General features: G+C 48.1%; 1 protein-coding gene across 1 annotated transcript in view; it reads right to left on the bottom strand.

The window, feature by feature from the left end:
- Nucleotides 1-19,151, bottom strand: part of CELF4 (CUGBP Elav-like family member 4) — a 748,518-nt gene that overhangs the window by 71,592 nt on the left and 657,775 nt on the right. The window contains exon 6 of the mRNA XM_056848895.1: nt 5,156-5,299. Within this exon, the coding sequence (XP_056704873.1) occupies nt 5,156-5,299 (144 nt within the window). The remainder of the gene's footprint in view (nt 1-5,155; nt 5,300-19,151) is intronic.

The raw sequence follows: 19,151 nt of genomic DNA, 5'->3' as shown, positions 1-19,151 counted from the left end.
TCTTCGCCACTGGCAGGAGGTTTTTTGGGGTGGAGCCTGAGGAGAGCGCGGTTTGGGGAGGAGAGGGACTTCAATGCCATAGAGTCCAATTGCCAAAGCGGCCACTTTCTCCAGGTTGAACTGATCTTTGTCGGCTGGAGATCACTCGTAATAGCAGGAGATCTCCAGCTAGTACCTGGCGGTTGGCAACCCTATGTTCCAAAGATGAGAGGGAACTACAGGATGGGCTCTTTGCTTTGATCAGGAGATGATCTCGGGAAGAGGCAAGCGAGCACCAAGAACCATATCGGTGGGTGCCATGGTGCCTGTGGGCATGGGGTTGCCAACCTCCAGATGGCTGATCTCCAGGTGACAGAGATCAGTTCCCCTGGAGAAAATGGCCACTTCAGAAGGTGAACACTATGGTATTATACCCCATTGAAGTCCCTCCCCTCCCCAAATCCTGCTCTCCTCAGGCTCCATTCCCCCAAACCTCCAGGTATTTCCTAACTCGAAGCTGGCAACCCTACCAATGTCATCAGATCTCTGAAGCGAAGCAGGGTGAGCCCTGGTTAGTACTTGGATGGGAAGCCACCGGGGAAGTCCAGGGTTGCTACAAAGAGGCAGGCAATGGCAAACCCCCTCTACCATGACATGGATGGCCCAGACTAGAAGAGGCAGAAGAATAGTTGGTTTTTATATGCCGACTTTCTCCACCACTTAAGCAAGAATCAAACCGGCTTACTATCACCTTCCATTCCCCTCCCCACAACAGACACCCTGTGTGGTAGGTGGGGCTGGGAGAGCTCCAAGAGAGCTGTGACTAGCCCAAGGTCTCCCAGCTGGCTTCACATGGAGGAGTGGGGAAACCAACCTGGTTCACCAGATTAGCCTCCGCCGCTCATGTGGAGGAGGGGGGAATCAAACCCGGTTCTCCAGATCAGAGTCCACCACTCCAAACCACCACTCTTAACCACTACACCACGCTAGCCAGCCTGATCACGTAGATCTTGGAAGCCAAGCAGGGTCAACTTGGGTTCATACTTGGATGGGAGACCACCAAAGAAGTCCAAGGTTGCAACGAAGAGGCAGGCAATGGCAAACCACCTCTGTACACCTCTTGCCTTGAAAACCCTACAGGGTCGCCAATGCCAGCTGTGACTTGGGGCGCTTTCACACATGCTGAATAATGCACTTTCAATCCACTTTCAGTACACTTTGCAGCTGGATTTTGCTGTGTGAAAGGGCAAAATCCACTTGCAAACGTTCGTTAAAGTGCGTTGAAAGCAGATTGAAAGTGCATTATTCAGCATGTGTGAAAGATCCCTCTGTGTCACTTTACATGCACACATATAAAACCACAGTCAAACCAGGAACAAACTAGACATGGTCAGGGGAGAGGGGAATAAAGATGTATTTATTCATGTGCCAAGCTGGCAGGGTCTGTGCCTATTTTTAACAGAGTGTGCAGGTGGGGGGAGATAAAACTCTGCTCATTTTTCTCCGCCTGTAGACTTTAAGCATTTTTCTTCCACCCACTTCATTTCCAGAATCAAGCTTGCTCTGGGGGGAAAATGTTTCCAACAATGAATTGCTGAAACATAAGGGAGTGCAGGGGAGTGGAGGGGACAGGATTTGGTTCCCTTCAACCCAGTGCTCCATTTTTTATTACAAAATAATCTATCAGTTGAACACATTTTTATCCTTCTCTTCTTTAGGGAGCTCAGAGCGGGATGCAAAGAGCCCCTCGGCTCATTTTATCCTCAAAACAACTTGGTGAGGTACAACAGCTAGTAGCATCTTAGAGACCGACCAGATTTTGGGGGGTATAAGCTTTCAAGAGTCAAAGCTCCCTTCGTCAGATATCTTTGACTCTCGAAAACTCATACCCCAGAAATCTCATTGATCTCTAACGTGCTACTGGATTCCAATCTAGCTCTTCTACTGAAACTACCTGAGTTAAAAACATAAGAAAGGCCCTGCTGGATCAGACCAAGGCCCATCGAGTCCAGCAGTCTGTTCACACAGTGGCCAACCAGGTGCCTCTAGGAAGCCCCCAAGCAAGACAACTGCAGCAGCATTCTCCTGCCTGTTCCATAGCACCTAAGATATCATGCTCCTCTGATACTAGAGAGAAAAGGTATGCATCATGACAAGTATTCATTTTGACTAGTAGCCATGGATAGCCCTATCCTCCATGAACATGTCCACTCCCCTCTTAAAGCCTTCCAAGGTATAAGAAAAGCCCCACTGGATCAGACCAAGGCCCATCAAGTCCAGCAGTCTGTTCACACAGTGGCCAACCAGGTGCCTCTAGGAAGCCCCCAAGCAAGACGACTGCAGCAGCACCATCCTGCCTGTGTTCCACAGTGCCTCATAGAATAGGCATGCTCCTCTGATCCTGGAGCGAATAGGTATGCATCATGACTAGTATCCATTTGGACTAGTAGCCATGGGTAGCCCTCTCCTCCATGAACATGTCCACACCCCTCTTAAAGCCTCCCAAGTTGGCAGCCATCCCCACATCCTGGGGCAGGGAGTTCCACAATTCAACTATGTGTTGTGTGAGGAAATACTTCCTTGAGGTGAGGCTTAGAGAGAGTGATGGGCCTGAGGGTTCCCCCTCTTCCTATCTGAGAGGGGATTGGAACCCAAGTCTTCAAGAGTCTACTAAGAAACCGTTAACAACCACACCACACTGGCTCTTCAGGCTTGCTTTTTATTTAAATAGGGAGGGCAGGTAAAGAAATAAATATAGATATGAACATGTTGGATTTTGTCCCTTCATGTTCAGTTGAAGTTCCTCATTCCTAAATACTGTCAGATATCAAATACTGCCAAATATTAGGCTCAGGAAAGTAGCTGTGTTGGACTGTCATGGAAGAGCTACATTTGAGTCCAGTAACACTGTAGAGACCAATGGGATTTTACAGAGTGTGAGCTTTTGAGAGTCAACCCTCCCTTCACATGAACACGCATGAACACATGAAGCTGCCTTCTACTGAACCAGACCCTCGGTCCATCAAAGTCAGTATTGTCTACTCAGACCGGCAGCGGCTCTCCAGGGTCTCGGGCAGGGGTCTTTCACATCACCTACTTGCCTGGTCCCTTTAACTGGAGATGCCTGGGATTGAACCTTGGACCTTCTGCATGCCAAGCAGAGGCTCTACCCCTGAGCCACAGCCCCTCCCCTTCATCAAATACCCCAAAAATTCTGTGGGTCTCTTAGGTGCGACTGGACTTGAATATAGCTCTGCCAGACATTAAATAGTGAAGCCATAACATGCCAAATATCACTAACAGATATTTGGAAATATTTGTTGAGTAGTGTGGTGGTTAAGGTGTCGGACTAGGATCTGGGAAACCCAGGTTCAAATCCCCCCTCTGCCATGGAAACTTGGCGGGTGACCTCGGGCCAGTCACACACTCTCAGCCTCGACCCCTGGCCCGTATTTGGATGGGAGACCTCCAAGGAAACCAGGGTTGAGAGGCGGAGGCAGGCAAAGACAAACCACCTCTGAACGTCTCTTGCCTTGAGAACCCTAGGGGGTTGCCCTAAGTCAGCTGTGACTTGACGGCAAAAACTAACAAACAAATATATATCGAGAGAGAACAGCTGGTGAATGTTCAGCATGGACAGAGGGTTTTTCAGCAAACAAAACTATGGCCATTTATTCATGGAAGGTTTTGCATTGGATTTGCCACGCTTTAGATGCACTTTTCCCCCATCCATATTCTCAAAACTCAACAATAAGCCGCCATGCAGAGTTTTGAGAATTCAGATGGGGAAAATGTGCATCTATAGAGTGACAAATCCAATGCAAAACCTTCCATGAATAAATGGCCTATGTAGTATTGCAAAGGGAGGAAGAGAGAAATTTAAAAGCCCCTCCTCAGCTGGCCAATACTTTAAAAAAAGTTTTGTGATATGATAAAAATAGTTGCTTTATGTGACATTGGATGTGACCCGCTAGCTCCTGCCTCGGTAGAACATGACATCTGAGCAGCGTCAAAGACCCGAGGGCCTTCAGTTCTGTCTTCAACTTGGTGTAAACAGTTTGTTGGCACTTCCTCCCTCTCTCCTTGCCTCTCTGTTCCTTTGCCTATCTCTCCATCTCTCGCTGGTCTTTCTGAGGTGCCAGTCATCTCCGTATCTTTCAGCCGGTGGTCCGGTGTGGATTAAATGGGGACCTGGGGGGGACCCAGCGAGGCAGCATCGCTTCGGTCCTTTTCGTTTTGTACAATCGAGAGATGGAGACAGATAGGGAATGACACAGATAACTGCTCTGATTGAGGAAAAGGGCTCCCGGCACGTCTCGGGCCTGCCGAGGCCAGACGCTGGAACGTGAGTCTGTCATCGAGAGAAACCTGATGCTCCCAAAGGCGGGTCGGCCCACCAAACTTTCTTTCATCGATGAAGAAGAAGAGCTGGTTTTCATACCCCGATTTCCTCTACCTTTTAAAGGAGACTCAAACTGGCTTGCAATTGCTTTCCCTTCCTCTCCCCACAACAGACACCTTGTGAGGCAGGTGGGGCTGAGAGAGTTCAGAGGGAACTGTGACAAGCCCAAGGTCACCCAGCAGTAGGGGTGCCAGCTCCAAGTTGGGAAATACCTGGAGATTTTTTTTGGGGGGGGGAGTCTGAAGTAGGTGGGGTTTGGGGAGGAGAGGGACTTCAATTCCTTTCCCTAGATTTAACAGCCATTGGCTATTAACCTACCATGTCACATTTAAAAAAAGGGGGGAATGAAAATCATTTTTTTCTTGACACTATCAAGAGAGAAGTCGCCACAACTCACATGCTTTCCCTTCTACTTGACAACAGATAACGCAGCATCCACTTCTCAGAAAGTGTCATTAGCTATTGTATCCAGGGGGTAATATATTTTTTTGCATGCAGTATTATTTTGTGAGATGCTAAAACAATGGGGGCTAGGGGGTCTACTTGATCCGGAAAAAAGGGCATTTGCGTTCTAAGGATTGGAGCTCCAAGACACTTTCAAACATGGATTTCCCCACAATGGGCCATGCCCAGAAAGGCTCAGTGATCATAGGTATGGGTCACAGCTCCCCCCTTGCTTTGGAGATGCTCAGGAGCTCAAACTCTTGTTGTGTGTGTGCTATGAACAAGCCGACCAACCCCCTCCTGCCCTCCCCGAGCCGCGTCTACACTTACTGCCTGTGCATATGCGCCGTACGCTCCAAACTGGATCGCCATGGGGTTGAACATGCCCATCTGCCCAGCCATTTGCTGCATGCGCCTCATGGTGCGCTCCTTATCCGTATCTGCAAACTTGACCACCAGGCTCGACGAGGCCCCCTGCAGGAAGGGAAAGGAAAAAATAAGGTAGAAGGAGGGGAAGAGCTTGTTTGGCATCTGTGAGAAGGGACAAGAAGTAGAAGAAGAAGAGTTGGTTTTTATATGCCGACTTTCTCTACCACTTAAGGGAGACTCAAGCCGGCTTACAATCACCTTCCCTTCCCCTCCCCACAACAGACACCCTGTGAGTTAGGTGGGGCTGAGAGAGTGTGACTAGCTCAAGGCCACCCAGCTGGCTTCATGTGTAGGAGTGGGGAAACAAATCCAGTTCACCAGATTAGCCTCCGCCACTCATGGGGAGGAGTGGGGGAATCAAACCCGGCTCTCCAGATCAGAGTCCACCGCTCCAAACCACCGCTCTTAACCACTACACCACGCTGCCAGCCTCTAGGTGAAGCCTGGAGTTCTTCCAGAACTACGATGGATCTCCAGAATACAGAGATCAGTTCCCTGTGAAATCATTGCAGCTTTCGGGTGCAGACTCTGCAGCAGGGGTGTCAAACATGAGGCCCGTGGGCCCGATTCGGACCATTGAGAGCTCTTATCCCGCTCGCGAACCATCTGCGGCAGCCCCCCCACTCTCGATCTGGGCTGGCGAGGCATGGCCCAGCCTGACCAAGTGGTATTTATGCCACCCTTGCTCTACAGTGTCCTGTCCCAGCTCCCTCCCCTCCCCCAAACCCTGCCCGACACAGGCTCCACCCTTAAATCTCCAGGAATTTCCCAACTAAGAGTTGGCATCCCTTGCCCTGGTCTCCACTGATCTGAGGCTAGGATTGCCGAACTCCAGGTACTAGCTGGGGATCTCCTTTTATTACTACTGATTTCCAGCTGATAGAGATCAGTTCCCCTGGAGAAAACGGCCGCTTTGGCAATTGGACTCTATGGCATTGAGGTCCCTCCCCTCCCCAAACCCCGCCCTCCTCAGGCTCCGCCCCAAAAACTTCCTGCAGGGGCAAAGAGGGACCTGGCAACCCTATCTGAGTCCCAGAAGAGAGAATGTGGGGTTAGGATTGGGGGGGGGGGCAGGGGAGAAGACCAAATCCCTGGACAGATGGGATAAAAATGTCACAGACAGGTTTGGTCCCATTGTACCTGGACAGCATAGCTGCTTTGGAGGGTGAGCTCAATGGCATCATACCCCACTGAAGTCCCTCTTCACTAGGGTTGTCAGCTCCAGGTTGGGAAATACCTAGAGATTTTAGGGGTGGAGTCTGAGGAGGGCAGGTTTTGGGGGAGGGCAGGGAGCTGGGACAGGACCCTATAGAGCAGGGGTGGCATAAATGGGTATAATGTCACAGAGTCTACCTTCCAAAGCAGCCACTCTCCAGAGGAACCGATCTATGTCGCCTGGAGATCGGTTGTAATAGCCGGAGATCTCCAGCCACCACCTAGAGGTTGGGAACCCTACCCCCAAGCCCAAACCCCACTGTCCCCAGGCTCCAACCCCAAATCTCTAGGAATTTTCCAACCACGCATGGTCAACCGTGGGTTAAACCAACACCCCTTCAGCCTTCCCAGATTCTCCCTCCAGCTTTCGATATGATCAATATTTGCAGTTTATCCTCCTGTATCTCACTGTGCACAAGACCTGACTTAGCACCTGCACCCATAATGGCCCAAATGCTGCTTGGAAATCTAAGCTTCAAATCCAGGCCTCTCTGTTTGCCCCTGTGAAACTGTTGCTTTTGGTACTGAGTTCGAATCCCACACAGGGGGCTTGAACCCTCAAATTCAACTCCGTCTGTGCAGCTTTTGCATTGCTGGTGGACAGCAAACTGTCACTGATCGGGAAGAGCTTGGAGCCAGCTGACCACCTGTGTGGGATTAGCATGCTAAGAAAGCCAATTCATCCCTCCTGCCACACAAAGAGGTTTTATAATCAGGGTCGTGTCCCCTGGATTACTAAGCACCCTTTGGGAGGAAGTGGTTTTCACCAGGAATTAATCTTTCCCATCTCTCTTTTCTCTCTATCTCTCTCTGACCTGTCATAAGAACATAAGAAAGGCCCTGCTGGATCAGACCAAGGTCCATCAAGTCCAGCAGTCAGTTCACACAGTGGCCAACCAGGTGCCTCTAGGAAGCCCACAAACAAGACGACTGTGTTTCATAGCACCTAAGATAATAGGCATGCTCCTCTGATGCTGGAGACAATAGGTGTGCATCATGACTAGTACCCATTTTTACTAGTAGCCGTGGATAGCCCGATCCTCCATGAACCTGTCCACTCCCCTCTCCAAGCCTTCCAAGTTGGCAGCCATCCCCACATCCTGGGGCAGGGAGTTCCACAATTTAACTATGCGTTGTGTGACGAAATACTTCCTTTTATCTGTTTTGAATCTCTCGCTCTCTGTCACTCTGTCTCACTCTAATAAATCTATAACCCACTTGACCAATGCAGCACAGAACAAGGAAACAGAACAAACGGTTGAGCTAAACAGAGGAAGGGTAAAAGGCAGAAAGCAAGACTCCGTTCAGGGACGCAAAAGGCTAGACATGGGTTATTCAGAGAAAGGAAGGGGGAAAGTTCCTCTCCGATCTCCAGTAAGCTTTTCGGTTCACACATAGAAGCAAAACTCTTCCTTAATATCCTTCTCTCTTCTCCTCCCGCCCCCGTCCAAATCGCATGACACGGGTATCGATCCTTCCCCCCCCCCAAACAGTGCTCTTAATTACACTTCATTGACAAATGAATATTTTTAATGCATACATTTCCTGGTAATTATCGCCAGACCCGGTCCTTAATGAGATCTCAAGATTCGCTTAATTAATCCTGGACCGAGAGACTGTTTGGGAACCGGATCTAACAATCTCAGCCTATCCGCAGAAATGTCGGAAGCCGAGGCTGTCTAAAGCAAGTCAGGTAGCAGGGTGATGAGCGGGGAGGGAAGCAGGGGTGGAAAAACTCTTGATGGTTTCTTTCTTGGGCACCGCTGCTAAACGGCAAAAGTGGCCTTTGGTGAGTGCAGATTTCCAACAAGGAAGAAAATGGGTTGTAATTAGGGAATTCTGGATGTTTGGCTTGAAAGCCATTCCAATGTTTGCAGCTATAGGGTTGTATTGTATGATTCTGAATAGAAGACCTAGTTATGATTTGGGTATTGGTTGAAAATAGAGATACCGATTTCAAATGGGGAAGGTGGCATGGTAGAAGAAGAAAAAGAAAAAGAGGAAGTGTTGACAAACTGGGAAAATGTGGTTTAGATCCTATTACTGGTTAGGTGGATCTGTAACTGGTTGACAGATCGCACCCAAAGAGTGCTTGTTAATGGTTCCTCATCCACTTGGAGAGGAGTGACTAGTGGAGTGCCTCAGGGATTTGTCGTGGGCCCTGTGTTGTTCAATATCTTTATAAATGATTTTGATGAAGGAATAGAGGGAATGCTTATTAAATTTGCAGATGATACTAAATTGGGAGGGGTAGCAAATGTGGTAGAAGATAGAGCCAGGATACAAGATGACCTTGGCAGGTTGGAGAATTGGACTAAAACTAATCAAATGCACTTCAACTAAGATAAATGTAAAGATCTGCATTTAGGGAGGAAAAATCAAATGCATAATTATAGGATGGGGGAGACTTGTCTGAGCAGTAGTGTATGTGAAAAGGATCTTGGGGTCTTAGAAGACCAAACACTGAACACAAGTCAGCAGTGTGATGCGGTAGCTAAAAAGGCTGTATCAACAGAAGTATAGTGTCCAGATCATGCGAAGTGATGGTATCGCTTTACTCTGCTCTGGTTAGACCTCACCTAGAGTACTGTGTTCAGTTTTGGGCACCGCAATTTAAGAAAGATGTAGACAAGCTGGGACGTGTCCAGAGGAGGGCAACGAAGATGGTTGAGGGAGACCAAGTGCTATGAGGAAAGGTTGAAGGAACTGGGCATGTTTAGCCTGGAGAGGAGAAGACTGAGAGGGGATATGATAACCATCTTCAAGTATCTGAAGGGCTGTCATATAGAGGAGGGTGCGGAGCTGTTTTCTGTTGCCCCAGAAGGTCGGACCAGAGTTTCCATCTAGACAGCTCCTTCAACCTTTCCTCATAGGTTCTTGTAGGTTATCCGGGCTGTGTAACCGTGGTCTTGGAATTTTCTTTCCTGACGTTTCGCCAGCAACTGTGGCAGGCCTGCCACAGTTGCTGGCGAAACGTCAGGAAAGAAAATTCCAAGACCACGGTTACACAGCCCGGATAACCTACAAGAACCAATGAACTCTGACCGTGAAAGCCTTCGGCAATATTTCCTCATAGGACTTGGTCTCCAGACCCCTCACCAACTTTGTTGCCTTCCTCTGGACCTGTTCCAGTTTGTCTACATCCTTCTTAAATTGCAGTGCCTAAAACTGAACTCAGTATTCTAGGTGAGGTCTAACCAGAGCAGAGTAAAGCGATATCATCACTTTAATGAGATGTATATGTGAATGGGGAGGGCCTCGACTGGGGAGGGTTAGAAATTTAATAAATAAATAAATAAATAAATAAATAAATAAATGTCAGCAGCCCTGCCTTGTGTGCTGGAGAGATTTCGCTTCTAAAGAATTAAGTACCCAAAGGTCAAGGAGAAAATCAGCATCAAAGGCAAAAGGTTATACAATATAAAGGTTATGTCAATCCAAAATATGTATATATTTGTTACAGGCTAAAATCAATAACATATAGAAGGCCCTGCGATAGCCTACCAAACCAACTTGCTCATCTACACCTACAACACAAATAGACATGAAATCACAAAGAGACATTAAAAATATTGTAGGTAAGGCAGGTGGACTGTAGTTTTTATTTTTGCATTTATTTTGGATTACTTGGTAACAATCTTTCTACTGTTTTTTAGGCTGGAATAAAACATCTCCTCATTTAAGATTATTTTCCCATTTGTATGGAAGCCTAAAACAGATCAGAAATGTGATTTTTTTTTTGTCTATTTGTGTTGTATGTTTACATGAGCATGTTGGTTTGGTATGCTATTGCAAGGCCTTATATATTTTATTGATTTTAGCCTGTAATAAATATATACATATTTTGTATTGACATAACCTTTATATTGTATAACCTTTGGCCTTGGATGTTGGTTTTTTCTTGACCTTTGGGTACTTAATTCTGTTGTTTATAGGGTTAAGTTCCCCCCACGTTGTTGTTGGTATAGGGTTGCCAGGTCCCTCTTCATAACCATGGGGAGGTTTTTGGGGCAGAGCATGAGAAGGGCAGGGTTTGGGGAGGGGAGGGACTTCAATTCCCTAGAGTCCAATTGCCAACGTGGCCATTTTCTCCAGATGAACTGATCTCTATCAGCTGGAGATCAGTTGTAATAGCAGGAGATCTCCAGCTAGTACCTGATGGTTGGTAACCCTATGTTGGTGTGATTTTACTTCTAGCCTCGGAGCATAGTGCAGAAGAGGTGAGAAGAGGTGCAGGGTGGACAAGCGCATCATAACCAGAATCATTAGCCCTTGTGCCCGTTTCAGGAACGCTACAGACTCTCTATGACTTGTGTGTTGGAGGACGGGCATCCGTCCAGAGTCAGGAGTTGTTGGGCATGTGCATTCCATGCAGAAAATCACTGGGAGATCAGAACACAGCCTGAGTGGCCAAGCCAAGATGGACATTTTCACTTCACTTTCCTTTCAAGCTCCCATGACCCAAAGATCTGGAGCAGTAAATGGGGAGCCTTTATTTCTTTAAGGAAAATATGGTGGAGAGATACTGGGCCACCACCAATGTTGTTCTTGGATCTCTATCCACCAGCAGAGAGGGGACTACTTTGTCTTTTGGTAGGGTGGCAGATAATTTAATTAAAGGTAAAGTTAAAGGTAGTCCCTGTGCAAGCACCGGGTCATTCCTGACCCATGGGGTGACGTCACATCCCGACGTTTACTAGACAATGTTTATGGGGTGGTTTGCCATTGCCTTCCCCAGTCATCTACACTTTACCCCCAGCAAGCTGGGTACTCATTTTACCGACCTTGGAAGGATGGAAGGCTGAGTCAACCTTGAGCCGGATACCTGAAACCGACTTCCGTTGGAATCGAACTCAGGTCGTGAGCAGAGCTTGGACTGCAATACTGCAGCTTACCACTCTGCGCCATTGGGATAATTTAATGAAAATGTCCATCTACCTTATTCAGATATACCTTGACTATGTGACCTGAAGAGAGTTGACACGCTATTTCATATGATGTTGGAATGTCCCCCTACACAATACTTACCGCGATCAATGGATTGTCGAAAATTTAATTAGATTAGCGGTAATCCATCGATCGCGGTAAATATTATGTAGGGGACATTTCAACATCATATGAGATAGTATGTCAACTCTCTTCAGGTCACGTGGACGAAGTCTATCTGAATAAGGTAGATGGACATTTTCATTGACTCCAAACGCTCCACTTCGAGACAGCTGAACAGGATCGAGTCTCCTTTTAAGCGCTTGGCTTGTAGCAGGCCAAGAAAAGTTGGAGCTGATCAAACCCCAATTGCTCTCACCCAGGCAGGCCCGGCGAATGTAACTCCTTCCCCGGTCATCCATCGCTCCCCTTTGTCAGGCGAGCGCCGTGTTCCCGAGGCCGGGACCAGGAAGGGGGGGTTGATAAAAATGGAGGCAGAATTGCCCCCTGTGCCATGTTCACTTTGTAATCCCTAACGAGAGACCTCGGTGGGGGAAAAAACTAATTTCCTAGCCTGTCTCGAGGTGCGAAATAAAGTTCTTCTTGAAAATGAGAGCTTGACAGGTCACTGGTGAAATTTCATATTCACAGCAAAATAAAATATCCATCCATTGATATTTCATTAAAAGCCATGAAAAGAAATCTGCCCACCCATTAACCCCCCTCCCTCGCTTGCCCTACTTTTTTCTCCCAGAAGCATCAGCTCTGTGGAACGCGCAACCCCCCGAACACAAGCGACACATTAAACTTTATAGAAGGAGAAAGGCTGCGGTGAGACAGCAGGTAAATCGTGTTCTCTTTAGGAGAACAATAGTTGTTGGAAGGGAGAGAAAAGCATCCCCCCCTCGCAAGAGCAATTGCCTTGTGAAGTTAAAGACGGTATATTGCAAAATAAATAGGTCCCGAAGGATTACGAACTAGGAGGCCAGTCCTGTTCCTGCCAAGGAATTCTCAGAGGCCTCCAATGCCTCTGAATTAGGGCTATTCGTACTTACATCGAGGGGAGGGGCCGTGGCTCAGTGGTAGAGCCTCTACTTGGCCTGCAGAAGGTCCCAGGTTCAATCCCCAGCATTTCCATCTAAAGCACTGGTTCCCAACCAGGGGTCCGTGGACCCCCAGGGGTCCGCGAGAACTAAATTAAGGTTCGCAAAACAAAGTTATAAACCCATAATAAATTAATATTTTCAATTAAAAGTTCTCTATTATAAAAATATATATTCAAATATTATTCTAAGTTTAATGTTTAACTAACAGTTATGATTAAAGTTTATTTTCAAATTCTCGGAATTTTTATTTTGAACCTTGGGGTCCCTGCACCGAACAAAAAAGTCCTAGTGGTCCCTGGTCAAAAAAAGGTTGGGAACCACTGATCTAAAGGGACTAGGCAGGTAGGTGATGGGAAAGACCTCTGCTGCCTGAGACCCTGGAGAGCTACTGCCGGTCTGAGTAGACAATACCGACTTTGATGGACCAAGGGTTTGATTCAGTATAGGGCAGCTTCATGTGTTCATTAGAAGCAAACTGCTTCTTCTGAACTTTAAACTATGAAGTTTCTTTACAAAGAATTGGGTCTTCTTCTGCCATTGGTGGATGTGTCTGCTCAAGAGCAAACTATGTCCCAGTGTGGTGTAGTGGTTAACAGCCGTGGTTTGGAGTGTTGGACTCTGATCTGGAGAACCGGGTTTGATTCCCCACTCCTCCACATGAGTGGCGGAGGCTAATCTGGTGAACTGGGTTTGATCCCCCACTCCTCCACATGAACGGCAGACTCCCATATGGTGAACCGGGTTTGATTCCCCACTCCTCCATATGAACAGCAAACTCTAATCTGAAGAACTGGGTTTGTTTCCCCACTCCTTCACATGAAGCCAGCTGGGTGACCTTGGACTAGTTGCAGTTCTCTCTGAACTCTCTCAGCCCCACCTACCTCACAAGGCGTCTGTTGCGGGGAAAGGAAGGGAAGGAGATTGTAAGCCGGTTTGACTCTCCTTAAAAGGTAGAGAAAGTTGGCATATAAAAACCAACTCTTCCTCTTCTTAATGGGGAGGATGACTGACAAGACGCTACTGGTGACCAGCTGAGTTGCATGTTTAATTGAACATGCCATCAAACTTTGAGCATTTTTTTTCCTGTCCTTATGGAACATAGGGCGAAAACGCACGGTCGCTTTATCCTCCTTTAATCCCTGTTTCAGCCAGGATTCAGCCTGGATCGAACGCATGCGTGTCGCCTAACGTGCGTTCGATCCTGGCTAAAACAGGGATTAAAGGAGGATAAAGCGACCATGCGTTTTCACCCATAGTTTGAAAACTATTGATGCGGGTTTGATTCAGCCTGTTTGGCCACAGAACGAGTATCTGTTATATCCAAAAGGACAATTCATGATAGTTTCTTCCATCTTAAGACAGATATCTCACAGCTGTTTTGGGAGGGCCCGAGAAAGAAACTCTTTATTCCACCGTTCTGCTCCTCGAGCACTAAATTCACCCGACAGCTCCCCCAGTGACTTCACGCAGGTTTGGATTCGGTTCCTAATGAAGGAGAAGTGGAAGTTAAAAATAAGACAACAGGGGAGGCTGCAGTGCAGGCCCGAGGAGTATGAATTTCCGTTATCCACGAGAAAAGTTGGATCTTTATAGAGGAAAGAAAAATCAATGCTACCCAACAGAATCCCCCCCTGTCGAGTCGGAAGAAGCAACGTTCTCAAAACATTGCTTTAGGGTTGCCAACTGGCAACTATCAACGTTCAAGGTAAGAATGATAAAAATTCCGTAAACGTAGGCTGATGACTATAGGGAAGAGCCAGGGCGAATGCAAGACACCATTTGGGTCAAAAGGTTCAGAAGGTTTTTGTTACGGCGTTGGGTCAAGGGAAGCGGGTCAAGGTAGGAATCCGTAGGAGAGGTTCAAAGCTGATAATTGGAAGGCTGTCCAGTTGCATGTTTAATTGAACATGTAACCTTTGGCTGATGGATTGTTGTTTAAGCAGGCTGAACATCCCAAGATCTGGGAATACGATAAGCTAAAAAAGAACAACAGCAAACCTATGTTCTGCAACCAGCATTAATTATGCGAACTCCCACCACATCACAAACTACATGTATGTTTGTAAGTATCTGAGATGAGCTGCCATCGATAAAGAAGTGTGGTTTCCCCCCTGTAGCCAGACCAACTCCTGTCCTTTTGAGTTCTGACAAGCAGTCCCTTAATGTGAATATGGCTTGGCCACATGGGCGCCTGTGCTCCCAGGTGAGGAGGTGCTGTACAGGCAACAGGTTCATTGAACATCTGAATGACATTAGCATTGCTTTATGATTATCGTGGCATGTGTGAAGTGACATATTAGGGGGTGGTGGTTCAAGGTAGGGTCTGGAGATCTCCTGCTATTAAAACTGAACTCCAGCCGATAGAGATCAGATCCCTTGGAGAAAATGGCCGCTTTGGCAACTGGACTCTATGGCATTGAAGTCCCTCCCCCTCCAAACCATGCCTTCTTCAGGCTCTGCCCCCAAAATCTCCAAGTATTTTTCAACCCAGAGCTGGCAACCCTACCCAAACCCTGCCCTCCTCAGGCCCCAAAATTTCCAGGTATTTCCCAAGCTGGAGTTGGCAATAGGGTTTCCAGATTCCTCTTTGCCACTGGCGTCAAGTTTGGTGGGCAGAACCTGAAGAGGGCGGGGTTTGGGGAGGGGTGGGACTTCAATGCCATAAAGTCCAATTGCCAAAGTGGCCATTTTCTCTAGGTGAACTGATCTTTATTGGCTGGAGATCAGTTGTAATAGCTACTACCTAGAATTTGGCAACCCTAGCTGGCAACCCTAGCCTCTGCGCATGCGCAACATGTTGAGCACCCAAATACTTCAGACTGGCCCCATCCTTTTTGGCTGCTAGTTGCCGGCGACACCTAGGGTTGCCAACCTCCAGGTACTAGCTGGAGATCTCCTGCTATTACAACTGATCTCCAGCTGCTAAAGATTGGTTCACCTGGAGAAAATGGTCGTTTTGGCAATTGGACTCTACGGTATTGAAGCCCCTCCCCAAACCCAACACCCACCCTCCTCAGGATCCACCCCCAAAACCTCCCGCCGGTGGCAAAGAGGGACCTGACAACCCTAGCGACACCGCAAAACCCTGGCACACAGCACCGGCAGACCGTGCAGAGGCTACTGCCGCGCATGCCTCTCCACCACCTGCTCCCTCCTTCTCCTCCCCTCCCTGGCTTCCAAGCACTGCTGATTTAGTTTCCTTCCTCCCTTTCGCTTGAGAAAGGGACGTTATAGCGCCGATTAGTCCTTTCTCTTTGTCTCCAGCAAGGCTGCGAGGCCTGCCATTGGCCGCTCCCCACTTATCCCGTTTGGAGGTAATGGATTCTGCGGAGGCAAAAGACTTTGAAGGGGAGCAGAGAGAAAGCAGAGAGAGGTGCAAAAAGGATGAGAGCGAGAGACGCCTGCACGGTCCCCCAGGGGCTCTTAGCTGTCCTGCCAGATGCCTGCACCGTTAACCGAGATGTGACTAGAGAGAAAAAGTAGCTCAGATGAGGGCTTTATGCCCCAAAAGGCCGTCTCCAATGCTGGGATGATTCATACCCCCTGTCAAGCGGCCGGGCTGCCTAGCTTTCTATTCCGGGGTTTCGGAACATCTGATTTATTAGTTCATTTATGGAACAATGGGGAGGGGAGCGGGGAGGAGAGAGAAAGTTGTCCTGGGGATTAACACAAATTTCGCACACCGGCACGCACACAAAGAGGAAGAATTAAAGGGCGTTATTGTGATGTAAGGTGCTAATAGGGCTGCCAGGTCCAGGTCGGAAAACACCTGGAGATCCGGGGATGGAGCCTGGGGAGGGCGGGGTTTGGGGAGGGGAGTAGGGTTGCCAACCTCCAGGTCCTAGCTGGAGATCTCCTGCTATTACTACTGATCTCCAGCCAATAGAGATCAGTTCCCCTAGGGAAAATGCCGCTTTGGCAATTGGACTCTATGGCATTGAAGTCCCTCCCCTCCCCAAACCCCACCCTCCTCAGGCACCGCCCCAAAAACCTCCCGCTGGTAGCGAAGAGGGACCTGGCAACCCTAATGTTTAAACCTGTTCGAAACCCTGTTCCTTCCCATCGGTGGCTATTTTTAAGGGTCTGAAAATATGTCAGTGCATCTGATCAACAGGGTTGCCAATCCCCAGGTGGGGCCTAGAGAACTCCTGGAGTTACAACTGATTTCCAGGTGACAGAGATCAGTTCCGCTTTGGAGGGTGGAATCGATGGCCATTTGGTGGGGGCCCCAGTGAGGGAAACTGCCCTGCATAAATGGCCTATGACATACCCTGCTGAAGCCCCTTCCCAAACCCAGCTCTCTCCAGGCTCCACCCCCAAATCTCCAGGAATTTCCTGTCCCGGAATTGGCAACTCTGTGTGTGTGTATGTGTGTGTGTTTTAAGTGCCGTCAAGTCGCTTCAGACTCATGGCGACCCTATGAATCAATGTCCTCCAAAATGTCCTATCCTTAACAGCCTTGCTCAGATCTTGCAAATTGATGGCCGTGGCTTCCTTTATAGAGTAAATTCACCTCTTGTTGGGTCTTCCTTTTTTTCTTGCTGCCTTCAAATTTCCTAGCATGATTGTCTTTTCCAGTGGCAACCCTATAACATGCCATTTGAACTACTGGCTTCCTTCCTACTTGGCCTGCTATTAACAGTTCTCAGGGCTCATGATGCAGAAATCAGTGGGGAGAAAACCTATTTTCAAGTTGGACAGGGCTCTTAAACAAAGAAAGAATCCAAAGAATTTCTGGATTATAACCACTGCAATAACAGTTCCACTGTTCATAGGTTCTGCTTTTCTCGGGGCATGGCAGGGACTTCTGCGTCCACAGGAAGTGCTGAAGTCTCCTGTGTTTAGCCTGAAGAGGAGAAGACTGAGAGGGGATAGGATAACCATCTTCAAGTACTTGAAGGGCTGTCATATAGAGGAGGGTGCGGAGTTGTTTTCTGTTGCCCCAGAAGGTCGGACCAGAACCAATGGGTGGAAATTAAATCCAAAGAGTTTCCGTCTAGATATTAGGAAGAATTTTCTAACAGGAAAAGAAGGCAGTTGTAAGCTACTTTGTGACTCCTTAAAGTAGAGAAAAGTGGAGTATAAAAACCAGCTCTTCTTCTTCTCTTCTGGTTATGACCCAATGGCATGTTCTTCTTCATAACATGTTAGAGCGGTTCCTCGGTGGAACAGGCTTCCTCGGGAGGTGGTGAGCTCTCCTTCCCTGGAGGTTTTGAAGCAGAGGCTAGATGGCCATCTGTCAGCAATGCTGATTCTGTGACCTTAGGCAGATCATGAGAGGGAGGGCATTTTGGCCATCTTCCAGGCACAGAGTAGGGGTCACTGGGGTGTGGTGGGGGAAAAGTTGTTGTGAATTTCTTGCCTTATGTAGGGGGTTGGACTAGATGACCCTGGAGGTACCTTCCAACTCTATGATTCTATGATGCTATGATTCTCTTTCCTTGGGATTTTTCTTTTCTTTTTCTGCAAACGTTAGCGGAAGGGGGACTGAAGAGACCAGGAAAAGTTTCTCCTGCAGAAGCAACAATCCAATTTGAAACAGATCCCTTCTGGTGAGGAGCCGCGACGGAGTCCGCGCTGTTCCCGTTAATTTTCACAGCGCAGCTGTCAGCAGGTCTGTAAATAATCGCCCGCAAAGCCAACACTTCCCATCCACACATCAACTGTTCAATTAACAGAAGAAGGATATATAAAAGTGTGCCACAGCCTTTGATGCTTCCGAGCAATTTATGAAAGTGTACACAAATCTAATTACAAGCCCCACTGCTTTCCATTTACATGGAGGGCTTCTCGAGTTTGGAGCTGCTTATATCAAAATAATTGTTAAAAGAAAGAAAGAAAAGGATCCGGGACAATCTACGGTATCGCACCCCTACCCCCTGATTACCAAGGACGGCCTCGCCACTCCTCTGTAGGGAGATTTCTGCCCATTCAGCGGTTTTGAGCTCTGCAGCGCATGCCTCGAGAAAGGAGCTTCCCCTCTTTGGCAAACTGCGCAAGATGCAACTTTTTCGCAATCAACAGAGTTTGCTTTCCTAGCAAACAGCATCCGTTTCTGCAGAAGGGGTCGAGCAGGGCTGCCAACTCTGGGTCGGGAAATTCCCGGAGATTTGGGGCTGGAGCCTAAGGAGGGCAGGGTTTGGCGAGGGGGGGGATCTCAGCAGGGACGGGATGCCACAGTGTAGGGTTGCCAACCTCCAGGTGGGGCCTGGAGAGCTCCAGGAATTACAACTAATCTGCAGGCTCCAGAGATCAGTTCCCCTGGAGAAAATGGCTGCTTTGGAGGGTGGATTCGATGCCATTATACCCCTGCGGAGGTCTCTCCCTTCCCCAAACCTTGCCACCCCCAGGCAGAAATTTCTCAACCCAGAGATAGCAACCCTACCACAGACTCCACCGTTCATGCAGCCATTTTCTCCAGGGGAAGTGATCTCTGTCGTTTGGAGATGAATTGTAACTCCAGGAGATCTCCAGTCTCCACCTGGAGGTTGGCAACGCTACATGGTCTGTAGGCCAAACTTCCAGCCACATGAAGATGGATGTTACATATGAACCTAGCAGCCTGGGAAGGGCAAGGTTTGGAGAGAGGAGGGGTGTCAATGGGGTATATTGCCATTTACCCAAGTCCAATTACCAAAGTGGCCATTTTC

This window comes from Euleptes europaea, chromosome 4 (genome assembly GCF_029931775.1).
Source record: "Euleptes europaea isolate rEulEur1 chromosome 4, rEulEur1.hap1, whole genome shotgun sequence".
NCBI lineage: Eukaryota > Metazoa > Chordata > Lepidosauria > Squamata > Sphaerodactylidae > Euleptes > Euleptes europaea.
This window is presented reverse-complemented; position numbering and strand designations above follow the sequence as displayed.